The sequence below is a fragment of the Pecten maximus genome, chromosome 2, assembly GCF_902652985.1.
Source record: "Pecten maximus chromosome 2, xPecMax1.1, whole genome shotgun sequence".
NCBI classification, from domain to species: domain Eukaryota; kingdom Metazoa; phylum Mollusca; class Bivalvia; order Pectinida; family Pectinidae; genus Pecten; species Pecten maximus.
The window spans coordinates 54236616-54251123 of NC_047016.1; the positions used below are offsets into that span (position 1 = coordinate 54236616).

The following is a 14508-nucleotide window of genomic DNA, read 5'->3' on the forward strand; positions in this document are numbered from 1 at the left end:
TATAAAAAAAAAATAAAAAGAAAAGATTTGCTGTCCTTAGTTTTTCAGTAACATTTGTCGTTAACGCGAGATGCCGTTTTGAATATTTCCCTTTCTATTTTATGTATTTTAAAAAACAAAGGAGTTGGACGAGGGGATATAACTCGTACAATGTGCTGTAAGAGTTATCTTCCCTCGTCCAACTCCTTTGTTAAAACGTTATATCTCAGATGCCAGATTAATTCAAAACTAGAATGTGGATGACCTATCAAGTGTTCTAAAATAGTGTTTTACGTTTGGAAATACCAAGCCTTTAGGTCATTTATGCTAAATAGTGAAAAGCCCGTCAAATTGTTAGCCAACAATTTCTAGTTATATATTGTATCTTTCTGTATGATACCTATATCCCGATACATTTCTATTTGTTTTTTTGTTTTTGCTTTTTGTTTGCTGTTTTGATACGTCAAACACTCTTACATTAAAATTTATATATATGACTATGTTTCGTATACTGGATACTGACAGATTTTGCTTTTATGTTATACAGGGAAGGGCTTCCTGGATTGTATCTCTCTGCATATTTGTATACTACCTACAACCTGATACAACCTTTATTTGCTTTTCTTTTTTATATCTCATATACAGACAAACAACACACACGTTTATCACGTACTATCTCATATACAGACAAACAACACACACTTTTATCACGTACTATCTCATATACAGACAAACAACACACACGTTTACCATGTACTATCTCATATACAGACAAACAACACACACGTTTATGACGTAATATCTCATATAAAGACAAATAACATACACGTTTATCATGGACTATCTCACATACAAACAAAACACACGTTTATCATGTACTATCTCATATACCGACAAACAACACACACGTTTATGACGTAATATCTCATATACAGACAAACAACACACACGTTTATCACGTATATAGTCAATGAAGAACTTGTGTTTATTGTAGCTGTCTGCATATATAATATTTTGGATATGTTGCCGTATGTATGTATGGATTTTTTATTACGTTTAGTGATGTCCATCTTCATCATTTTACATGGAGGTAAAAAGTATAACCGCGCATTGTTCGTGTTCTATCGTGATACCCCACGTATATCAACAGAGTGTATTTTCTATCCCAATATCACAGGTAATTCAACAGAGAGTAATTTCTATCCTGATGTCCAATGTAAATCAACAGAGTGTAATTTCTATCCTGATGTCCAATGTAAATCAACAGAGTGTAATTTCTATCCTGAGTTTGTACTTTTTTTTTTTGTTCAAAGATTTACATTTGTAGGAGCCCAAACATAAAACGTTGGAAATATATCAAATTGTTTTAACTCCAACAAATCTGGCTGTTTTAAACTTGAACATAAGCAATCAGAAACTAAAAGGAAGAAACATATAAAATTCAAGAGATCTCAAGAAATCAAAGCAATCAGGGTTTGTTACAGAACGACGAACTTTGTCACGTGTTTTTTTTTCGCATTCTTCCATTTGTATAAGATCAGGATAATTTATGACATTAATGGTATCCACGAAAAGGTCTCTATTACTTTAGTTAATAGCTAATATAAGTTTTATTCAGATCCTTATTACGAATTAATAACTTGTTGATTAAGTAGGGACACCTGGCCGCCTGTGTTAGTTTCTCCTCGCTTGAATGAACACAAGGTGTATGATGATAAAAGCAATGCTCTACATAAACTATTTTTTGTTGTTGTTACAGATGGATACCCGGCATCACCAGCTCGTTTTGTTCGGTGTCCTATTGATTATCTCCCTTTCCTCTTGTAACAATTGTGAGGTTTCATTTGACCAGAAAACAGCGGATTGTTCGAACCGTGGTTACCATCACATTCCAGACCTATTAAACTTTACAGAATACTTAGATTTATCAGGAAATGATATATCACATCTAGACGAAGCATCATTTCTAAATCTCACAAATCTGAAGTTTTTGAATATGAACTGGAATAAAATAAAATCCGTCGATAAAGACACATTTTCTGGACTTTCGTCACTTCACAATCTGTCGATTGGGCACAACAGAATTAACATTTTACAGAAACAGTTTGGTGAGATGAGATTTACTCAATTCAATGTTGGAATATGTGGATATATCCTTCAATACCAATTTGCCTTATACGAAGAAGCTTTGTACCATTTGCGTCATTGTCATCTGTTCGGGAGATTCATGTCGACCTTTTACCGAATCCTATATTTGGAACGGGCTTCAGTAATATGACAAATCTAAACAAACTTGTTTTCAAGGACTGTGTATTGATGCACCTTTCTAATGATACATTTGTTAATTTCCGGAACCTCGAGTCGCTGACATATTTAGATATGTCGAATTGTCAAGTGAATGTCAGACACTTTGTAAAAATAGATAAAGCCGTCTTACAATATTTCTCTTCTCTCCAATACCTTGACCTTTCCCGTTCCTATATGACGTTGCCGGTTGCCATGGACATCCTACATGGCCTCACAGTAAACACAATCAACACTAATCCTGTCAGAAAAATGAAAGTCTTGAATCTGTAAAATGTCAATCCTTTTCTATTATTATGGATGTATGACGTCGAGTATACAGTAAAGGTGACGACAGAGATGACCAGATATTGCAGACAGTTATGTGTGGAGGATATTAATGTAGGCAATAACGAAAATGGTTGGAAAGGATGAATTCTCGGCCCGAACGGAGAATCAGAATTTTAATAAATGGAAATCGATTTGCGTGCACGTGTGAAACACTGGATTTTGTTTTCTGGATTTGTGACACTAATGTGATGCTGGATTGCCACAACAACTACACGTGTACTCTACCAAATGGTTCGGCTGTTATGCTTTGTCACGTCAATCAAAACTATCCGTTGTATTTAGGCAACTGTAATAAAGAGTCTTTCTGGATCGTGTTCGCAATTTCTGGGATAAGTATTTTGTTGCTGTTACTTGTGGCATCGTCATTTGCTTTCAAATTTAGATGGAAGATTCAGTATTTCTTCTGGAGGAAGTTAAAAAGTAAACCAGCAGTTGTTACTGATATCAGACATTATACATATAAATCCTTTATAACATATTCCGAGGAGGATTGCTGGAGTCAAAATTCCTTTCTACCAAAACTTGAACAGCTTGAAAAAGAAGACGGCATTCAGTGTTGCGTCCAGGAAAGAGACATCATAGCTGGTGAGAACGAAATTAAACGGCTTACCGAGTTTCTTCTAGATAGTGAGAAATTCATGCTTGTACTGACTAATGATTTTATTGACACTAAATGGTGTGAATTTGTGTTGGATATCTGCCTCAGGGAATGTATGGAAAGGAGGAATAATGACTGTCTGGTAATGATATTTAAAGATATAGACCCTCGATGTGCTACCGAATTCATTACAAACGCATACAAACACTGTAAATCCATTACTTACCCAGAGGAGGAAAACGACGAAGAAGGTTTCTGGTATGAGATACGCCAAACACTCTTACATTAAATTAATATGTATGGTTATGCTCGTAAACTGGATACTGTGCAGATTTTGTTGTTATGTTACACAGGGGAAGGGCTTCCTGGATTGTATCTTTCTGTATAATTGTATATTTGCTTTTGTCTTGATTGTTTGTTTTTTCTTTACTTTATTTTTGTAGATTAAATAATCCGCTAATTTGCTGTTTATATATACTCAATTTCCTTGACGAATTTGAAGATTCTTTTACGGTATATACTTTTTTTTATAAACAACGCATGTACATATCCCAATGGTAGTTAATGGTTGTTCCAGCTCTTTCTGTTGTTAAAATGAATAATACGAGAACTTTATTATTGATGCTTCATCATCAAATTAACCTTCAGAATGATAAGTTCATTTTTGTGATCTGTAAACTGTATCCTTTGTATGACACTTAATAGTTTTATGCGCGTGAATAGTTTGAGGTAATTTAAATACGAAACTTCTGTGTTTACACTAGGTAGTGTTGTGCTTTTGTGAAAGGAGTGATGTTTCTGATTGAACGACCGGTCGTGTATCAGTCTGAGAGTGTAAGTGCATTGTTTCATGACATTGTTAAGTTAAAATGTACTTCATGCCAGGTAAATCTTTATCAAATGTTACCCTGTAAGGAGATTTGTTTACTATCACTGGTTTTCATCGTCACTTGGGCATTTCTATAGGCTCATTTCCTTTACTTTCATTTTGTTAACTGTAACGGAGATTCTGATCGGCTGTTCCTTCTCTATTGTGTAACTGGTATTTAAGTTTGTTCGGCAGTCTGCATAGCAGTGAACTGCTGGTAGTATTCCGGAACTGTAGCTGTCCAAGTTGATATAGCGTTAACCAGGGGTAGCGTTGTCCTGTCATTTTGTAAGTATTTCAACCTGGGTTGAAAATGTATTGAATTATAGGTGGTTATACAGTCCTGTTACACTTTTTGTTACTTTGGACATTTTCAATATCTGCTCAGCATGAGCACCGCGCCCATTATTACAGTATAGGACTTATCATGTGGCTTACTTTGCATCTTTTGATACAGGTGTAAAAGAAGTAGGTCCGTGTAGCCGGAACATAGTGTTAACGATTTCTGTCACTAAACTGACGGAGGGTGCTTTGGCTCAGGAGATTATCACGCCGGAGATCCAGGTTGAATTACTGTTGGGACACTCGGCAGGGATGTGGTTTCTCGTTCTTTCGCACATCTATATCCACAGTTGTGCTGTCTCTAGCGGACTTTAATTCCATTCGAATTAGTGTTATCTTACAATTATAATGAAGATGATCTTAACGCCGACACCAGGAACAGGCCCTACTTGTAAAATGAATACAATTTTGAGTGATATACTTTGGGAAAATATTCCGCAGAAAGTGTCGCTTTTGCTTTTGTTTTTTTTCTGTGTTTATTCCCTATTTCTTTGGGATTTCAGCTACTTCGAAATATTTGTTTTCAGTGATCCTATCTTAATGGAAATAAGTAATCTTGCAGGAAATCGGTCTCTGAACGTGGGATTTACTTAATAATTATTATACGAATGTAATCATTATTTCACGTGAACAAGTTTTAGGAGATTCAAAATTTCTGTCTGGTGCAAAGGAATTTGGAGAATGGGACAAATGCGAGTCATGAACTTGTCTGCCTTCGTCATTTATGTTACTATGCTATATACCTAATCATTACCACGATGTATCATATGCACTTTGTGTTCTTGATCCGAAGAGGAAGACTTGCATTACCTGTCTGGGTTTGGTGATGTGTATTTATAATATGTGTACAATTCGCACTCATACTTCTATATACATTGGGATCGAGTCATTACTGTCATCTGATAGAATTTGAGGCCAAGCAAGACGAGAGTTATAAAGTTTTCTATCTTCGTCATTTGTGTAACTGTGTAAAATATATGATAATTAGCACAAAGTGTCATATGCACTCTGTCTTGTTGTTCCGAAAGTAAAGATTTCGAGTCGTAGTTGTATTGTGGCGAATAAATAAATATTTATGAAGTATATGCAATATTTTCTTGTGCAAATTTCAATTTTTCTATTCTTGGTTGCAGTTGATAAATTTGAATACACATATATATTGTACGTAGAGGACCAATACTATACTTGTAGAAGTCCAATACGTTTAAGTTTTCGCGAATTAGCCATCCACATAAAACTTATTGAAGCACTACAGATGACTTATTGAAATATAAAGGTAACCTGTTGAATGGTTACAGGTAAATTTGTGGAAAAGTTGAGGTAAGTTTTTGGAAAATAAAAGTTTTTTTTTTTGAAACTACAGTTAATATTATTAGACGAACACAGATAACTGATTACACAAAGATATTACAGGTAACCTATTTCACGGCCATACCTAACGTTTATGGCGGCTACATGTCCCTTCTTGGGAAGTTGCATGCAGCCTATTAGACAGTTACAAGTTACTTAGATATAGGCAACTTACATTAATTGACAGCTATGTCTAAGTACTGTGCGACTTATTGGCTTCAGGTAACATATTGGACGGCTACATGTAACTTATTGGACGGTTACAGGTAACATATTGGACGACTACATGTAACTTATTGGACGGCTACAGGTGACTTATTGGACGGCTACAGAAAACGTTTTGGACAGTTACAGGTAATTTATTGGTCGGCTATATGTAACGTTTGATCACCTTCATGTCACTTAATTAGCTAATACAGGTAAATTACTGAACAACTGCGTCATCATTGTTTAATATATTTGATATGTTATTCATAAATTCAAATGATACACAATATACGGATTTACATGATATACAGCAATGTGTTCTTTGTATAATGACTGGAGTAATTAAGTGATGATATGTACAGCACGTCTGCTGGACTGGTCGCCTTACTATAGAATATCATAATGATACATGTAGTATTATAATTTATAGAAAAATTCTAACAAAAACTTAGGGCAGGTTGCCAGTCTAGACGTCTGCAAAAGACTAAAAGTATACGTAAACATATGAGGTTTAACTTTTCCCATGTATTTGACAAGAATGTGTACCTCCCGGTCAGGTAGTAATGTTCTAGGCCATCTGTAGGCGGCTACTTATTGTATCAGCTACACTGAAGAGCAAAACATTATCACAGTTATATCGAGAAGTAACAGAATGAACTGCAGAGACATCCAGTGTATAGGATTTGGTGATAACAGGACATTGGGATATCGTTAACTTCTTTATCAACGATAGAGAGTTATCTAAATGTCTCACGGCTTAAACTTAACTGAGCTGGTTGATTCTTTACCCATCCACCACTTAGCTGGTCGTCTCTACCTATCCACCACTGAGCTGATTGTCTCTACCTATCCGACACTGAGCTGGTCGTCTCTCTACCCATCCACCACTGAGCTGGATGTCCTACTATATATCCAAAACTGGGCTGGTCGTCTCTACCTATCCACCACTGAGCTGATTGTCTCTACCTATCCGACACTGAGCTGGTCGTCTCTCTACCCATCCAAAACTGAGCTGGTCGTCTTTTTAACCATCCACCACTTAGCTGGTCGTCTCTACCTATCAATCACTGAGCTGATTGTCTCTACCTATCCGACACTGAGCTGGTCGTCTCTATGCTCATCAACCACTTAGCTGGATGCCCCACTACCCATCCAAAACTGAGCTGAATGTCTCACTAACCGTCCACTACTGAGCTGGTTGTCTTAATATCCATCCTATTATAAACTGGTTTATTTTGACAGCAGCCGCCGTTAAAAACATCCTTTAAGAGGTAATACTATGATGTAATCGACACCAGAACAGTTCGAAAGCGTCCCTATTTGACTCATCAAGCGGATATATGATACATGTGACATGTTGCCAGATTGTCCTAATCGGACGAGGCATATCGTCGACTGGTATTTCCCCTTTAATGGCCACGATGATAGAGTTTGTACACCCTCGCTGTACTCGTTCCATATTTGCCATTTCAAGTTCGAAGTCACACCATCTATCAGCAATATACTCTTCCGAGATCACGAATAATATCTTCTTGCTCTTTTGTAAACAGTTCACAATGTTCTGAGAAATAGATTGTCCGATTTCAAAATGGCGCTCGTGCAGACACAGCTGTATATGTTGTTGTAGTTCTAGTTTCGGCCTCAACTGTTGCCAAATTCAGGGAGAATCCGATGCAGTGTAAGCAACAAAGAGATCGAAGTCATAGCAAGTTGCAGCTTCCAAGCCGTGTTTGATTTTACAGTTCATATAAAAGAAATATAGAACTCTCCACCTGAATGTGTGACCAATAACAGCTAAAACGAGAGATAAAACTAGTAAACTAATGGCTGATATAGAGAATTGTAACCAGAACAAAGTGTCGTTACAATCACCGAAGAAATCGTCTAGGTTATCGTACACATGTTTTATATTAGCGATGGAACCATCTTTTAATGTACAGTTGTAGTTTGGTGGATGTCCGTAATGAAATTTAACTTTTGTTGTTATAATCCACGAAACAAACTCCATTGTATCACATGTGCACGTAAAAGGATTCCCGTATAAATGAAAATCACGACCGGTCAATACGGTATCTTCGGATTCAAGTATAACTTGGTATATAATATGATTTATTACATTAAGGACAACTGTTGAAGTATAGCTGGGTATGTAATATGATTTATTTCATTAAAGACAACTGTGGGAATTACTGTGTATATAAAATATTGTATTACATTAAATACTACTCTGGAAGTACAACTGATTATATGATATGTTGGTATACCTAGTGTTTCCGTTGTCTGACCCTAGTTACACGTACCTTAACCTGAATTTGAACTAGATTGATATGACGGATGTCGCCGTGACCTAGATTGATATGACGGATGTCGCCGTGACCTAGACTGATATGACGGATGTAGCCATGACCTAGATTTATTTGACGGATGTCGCCGTGAACTAGATTTATATGACGGATATTGTCGACGAAACAGAAGACGCTAACATTACTAGAACGTCTGATTTTGTATCTACATTTTTAAATGTAGGTTTTCTGTTCACGTTTTATCGACCTTGAGCTAGGATTTGGATTATGTTATTATGTCGTTATTCTCTGTTGTTTCTAGAACCATGATGTTGTGATAGTTCTTATATATTACGTCAAAGAAATAAACAAAAAAATACCAACATGACACCAGAATATTGCTTTACTAACTCAAAATAAAAATGAGGTCACAGTTCATAAAAATTGGTCTTGCTAACTCAAAGTAAAAATGGAGATCAACATTTATATCAAATTGTTATGCTAACTCAAATGACCTTTACCAGGTCTAATAGGAAAAGGAAGACAATCCATAATCAGTCAATTCATGTAATACGGTGACATATAGCCCGTCGGTCAGGATATGTAACATGTAATAATAGTAGATAATACTTATACCTTGGTTTTCTATGTATTTTTCAAATTATTATATTTATATTAAAATTATGGCGAAATAATTGGACATCAAACAGAGCCTACTTCAGTCCTCTCCTTAACATAGAAATGCACATTCAACATATTTGATATAGAGTTATTGGATAGAGATAACAATGTAGCGCATAGTAGGTCACACCTACACGTACTGCATATGTGTTTACTTTAAACCTTGATAATCTATAGAATATATATTTTACATCAATAATGGAATAAATATCAATAAGGAAAAGTTGTTTTTGGAAATATTCTGTAAGTTTGTGTTCCTTCCCACAAACAGATATAGGGCAAATATTGCTTGTGTTTACTGTAACAATTAGAATGTCTTTAAAGTATATGTTCTACTTTCAGATACCATGGGTTTGAGAGTTTACCTTGTTAATCTTACCGTCATCCACCTTGTCTTCTGTCGACCGTGTATTATATCAGATGATCAGAGGACAGCAGATTGTACATATCGGAATTTAACCAAGATACCAAATCTATCCAACCTGACAGAGTATCTGGACCTCACGGGAAACAACTTGACAACTCTAACAAATTCTTCTTTCCATCATCTTCCTCTGCTGAAATCATTAAATCTAAGCCGGTGTCGTGTCAATCACATTGAAGGACAAGTGTTTGAAAATCTTGGACAACTGATGAATTTATCAATGAGTTACAACTTAATAAACATCTTACACAAAAGATTCGAACACTTACGCTTTCACAGGAACCCTTTACTGACACATCTGGATATATCCTACAACACCAGGGCGGTGTTAAAACAGATCGACAGCGTTTATCCGGACAAGGTGTTTGCATCGCTTGCGAGTGTTCAAGAACTTGTCATAGATCTGCTACCTAATCCCGTATTCGGGCAAGGCTTTGAAAATATGACAAACATTGCATCATTGATATTCAGAGATTGTGATATAATGCATCTAAAGAATGATACATTCAAATATTTCCAGAACCTGACCAAATTAACATCCTTACAAATATCCAACTGCCAGGTCCATATCGAACCGTGGGTAAAAGTAGAGACAGCCGTCCTTCAATCTTTCCATTCACTTCAATATCTCGATCTCTCCGGATCCATGGTAACATTCCCTGTTGCTATGGATATTCTGTATCGACTAACAGTGACAACCAATCAGAGTCATCCTGTTAGGAAGATGAAAGTTTTAAATCTGTATAACGTGAATCCATTGCATTTTTTATGGTTATACGATGTTACTTATGCTGTTAAAGTCACCAAATCCATGACAATGTACTTACAGCATTTATGTGTGGAGAATATGAATATTGGTAAAAACGGAATAGTGGAAATTGATGTTGAGGCGATGGCAGATTTCATGGATTTCACCTGCTTACAGCGTATCGTAATGCGCGAAAACAATTTCTTATTACCGTTTCCAAAATTCCTGTTTGATGTATTTAAACTTTTTACACAGGCTGTAAATCTGTATGAGGTAGATTATTCCTACATCGCTATTCAGTTCTCGGATGTTGACAATCAGTCCCCAGACGTCTTTGGAAACAATAATAATCGATATACTGATGTCTCTCCTGCGGAAGCATCACAGCGTTTATCTACGAGCGAGGAACACCGATGTACGATTCCAGTAATATCACAGCACTTGAGTCACATCCGTGTATCTCATCTTTTATTTCCGTTCTTCTTCCGTTGTGATATTGATGTTTCGATGGCAAAAAGCTTGACCTTTTTGGATTTTTCTTACACGGGTATTTTAAACATGGACTTTAAACTTATAGGTGCTAACCTTTCGTATCTTGACGTTTCCGGAATAGACTTCTCAACCTCGGGCAGAAGATTATTAGGGAATCTTACAAGTGTAGAGCATTTAGTGATCCGTGACGCCAATCTAGATAGAGCGTTCAACAACCGTAATTTTATTTTCAGAAATATGGGTCACATTGAAAAGCTCGATATTTCCTCAAACCATCTGAATGACTTGCCAGAAGAAACCGTAGAGGGTCTTGAGAGTCTAAGGCAAATACAACTGACCTTGAATTTTCTCAGCCATTTTCCTCGTGGATTATTTAAAATGGCAAACTTGACCCACATTGATCTTAGATTTAACAAAGTATTATTCCTCGATAAGGCTGCGCGTGATTGGTTGGATGCTAGGAGCAAGAAGACTGGTATAACTGTGTTATTGGACGGGAATCGTTTCACCTGTACGTGTGATACAATGGAGTTTGTTTCGTGGATTATAACAACAAAAGTCGAATTTCAACACGGACATCCACCAAACTACAACTGTACATTAAAAGACGGCTCCATTGCTAATATAAAACATGTATACGATAACCTAGACGATTTCTTCGGTGATTGTAACGACCATTTGTTCTGGTTACAATTCTCTATATCAGCAATTAGTTTACTAGTTTTATCTCTCGTTTTAGCTGTTATTGGTCACACATTCAGATGGAGAATTCTATACTTCTTTTACAGGAACTGTAAAACCAGCCCCGGCTTGGAGGATGCATCTTCCTATAGTTTCGATGTATTTGTTGCATACACTGCAACGGATTCTCCCTGGATTTGGCAACAGCTGAGGCCGAAACTAGAACTACAGCGAAATATACAACTTTGTCTGCACGAGCGCGATTTTGAAGTCGGAGAATCTATTTCTCAGAACATTGTGAACTGTTTACAAAAGAGCAAGAAGATATTATTCGTGATCTCGAAAGAGTATATAGCTGCTAGGTGGTGTGACTTCGAACTTGAAATGGCAAATATGGAACGAGTACGGCGAGGGTGTACAAACTCTATCATCGTGGCCATTAAAGGGGAAATGCCAGTCGACGATATGCCTCGTCCGATTAGGACAATCTGGCAACATGTCACATGTATCATATATCCGCTTGATGAGTCAGATAGAGACGCTTTCGAACTGTTCTGGTGTCGATTACATCACAGCATTACCTCTTAACATGTTGTGACCGGGCGATGGGCAGGGTGTTGGGCGGGTGATAGGCGGGGTGTTAGGTATGAATTGATTGGACGGGAAGATGCTGTGGATTGTCGAACGAGGTTGTGAATTTGGTTGATGGACGGATTTTGGGGGTTGAAATGGGACTGGGTGTTTGGGCGGGTGTTGCGCGAGGTGATGGCGTGGGATGTTAGTGTTGGGTTAAGAGAGGTAATGTTTGGGTGATGTAATAGGGCAGTATTTGGCGTTAATATCTTAATATAACGTTTCTAGCCACGTAGCGCTTAGCTAACTTACTCTATTGTCGTGTTGTTTAAGTAGCAACTTGATATTGTGTTAGTAATACATCTAAAATAACCGGGTTAGATTATTGACATATCATTTTATTGCAATATATTAAGCTTAACTGGAGCCGAGTAACCTTCCTTAAAAATACATTTCTATAAATAGCTTCTGAATGGTGTAAGTTAATGCGTTCTGATTCTTTGATCAATTAATCTGTGAAAATAAGCGTTTTAAAAATTATGATTTATTTGTTCATGCGTGTTTTCTTGTATTAGTAAACATTGTTTGAAGAATAATAATCCTGTTGTGTCTATATCGTATTCAGCTCCCTGGTACTGACCGTAAGCCAGTTTTTTTATTCCGGGTACTCCGGGTTTCCTCCAACTCAAAACCTGACACGTCCTTTAATGAATCTGACTGTTTATAGCACGTTTAACCAAATTAACCAATAAACTAAATTATATCTTTAAAATAAGTATTCATTATGTGTACAGGTCATATGGACATTATCTACATATAATAGGGGCTAATGCTGGAAAAACAAACAATATTTACATAAAACAGGAGTTGATCCTGGAATAACAAACAATATTACATAAAACATGAGTTTATCCTGTAATAACAAACAATATTACATAAAACATGAGTTGATCCTGTAATAACAAACAATATTTACATAAAACAGGAGTTGATCCTGGAATAACAAACGATATTTACATAAAACAGGAGTTGATCCTGTAATAACAAACAATATTTACATAAAACAGGAGTGTATCCTGTAATAACATACAATATTTACATAAAACAGGAGTTGAGCCAAAAAATCTTTTGGAAAACCCAGTTTTTTCTACGGTTATACCATCAGGGTAAGGTTTAGGGGTTACCCTTTCATTAACATACTCAACAAAGCTTTTTCAAACTAAATCGATATCTATGAGAAAGTAATAATTAAATCACTGAATCGTATACATTTGTTTTCAATATTTACAAAGACTGGAAATTATGATAAAACAATAGCATTGCTATTTTAGAAATTCCATTTTATCATCAGACGAATCAGTAGGCGACATTAAATTTCAATGCGGTTCATTATTAAATGCCTTTAAAAACTTTCTTAATTGAACGGCGCCTGTAAGCTAGGCATGGCTACTTTACCCGTAAAGTATGAGGATACTTGAATACTCCTACGAAAATGGTTCCTTAAGGCTGTATTGAGATTCGGAATCTTGGAAAGTAGTCCTGAAACGTCGACATACGAGATTATCACCACTATAAGTGTAAAGTCATTGTCGTTAATGGTAAGAAAGGTGCATTCAGTGGATTGTTGTTTGTAAGGATCCAGTATATATATTATACCATACCATAGTCATTTTAATCAATACAAATCGCATTCCTTTTCATGTATTTTTCAAACACGAAATAGAATGATGACATCGTCTTCAATATGTTGGGGCGGAGTGGTGGGCGGAGTGATACTATTGGTTATTTGGCAGGGTCGTACTGTGGGAATGTTGGGCGGGATGATACTGTGAGGAGTTGGGCGGGATGATACTGTGGGGAGTTGGGCGGGATGATACTGTTGGGAGTTGGGCGGGATGATACTGTGGGGAGTTGGGCGGGGTGATACTGTCGGATGTTGGGCGGGGTGATACTGTGGGGAGTTGGGCGGGATGATACTGTGGGGAGTTGGGCGGGGTTATATTGTTGGAAGTTGGGCGGAATGATACTGTTGAGAGTTGGGCGGGATGATACTGTGGGGTGTTGGGCGGGATGATACTGTGGGGAGTTGGGCGGGGTGATACTGTGGGGAGTTTGGCGGGGTTATATTGTTGGGAGTTGGGCGGGGTGATACTGTGGGGAGTTGGGCGGGATGATACTGTGGGGAGTTTGGCGGGATGATACTGTGGGGAGTTGGGCGGGGTGATACTGTGGGGAGTTTGGCGGGGTTATATTGTTGGGAGTTGGGCGGGATGATACTGTGGGAAGTTGGGCGGGATGATACTGTTGGATGTTTGACGGGATGATACTGTGAGGAGTTGGGCGGAGTGATACTGTGGGGAGTTGGGCGGGTGATACTGTGGGGAGTTGGGCGGGATGATACTGTGGGGAGTTGGGCGGGATGATACTGTTGGGAGTTGGGCGGGGATGATACTGTGGGGAGTTGGGCGGGATGATACTGTGGGGAGTTGGGCGGGATGATACTGTGAGGAGTTGGGCGGGATGATACTGTGGGGAGTTGGGCGGGATGATACTGTGGGGAGTTGGGCGGGGTGATACTGTGGGTAGTTGGGCGGGATGATACTGTGGGAGTTGGGCGGGGTGATACTGTGGGGAGTTGGGCGGGATGAT

At 37.6% G+C, this 14508-nt stretch overlaps 2 protein-coding genes across 2 annotated transcripts in view; both read left to right on the top strand.

The window, feature by feature from the left end:
- LOC117343977 (toll-like receptor 4) overlaps positions 1–14508 on the top strand; it is a 58918-nt gene that overhangs the window by 36091 nt on the left and 8319 nt on the right. The gene's annotated exons all lie outside the window — the stretch shown is intronic.
- On the top strand, positions 10213–11874 carry LOC117343969 (toll-like receptor 4). The gene has a single exon (XM_033906545.1). It carries the CDS (start codon positions 10213–10215, stop codon positions 11872–11874), a length of 1662 nt encoding a protein of 553 aa, XP_033762436.1.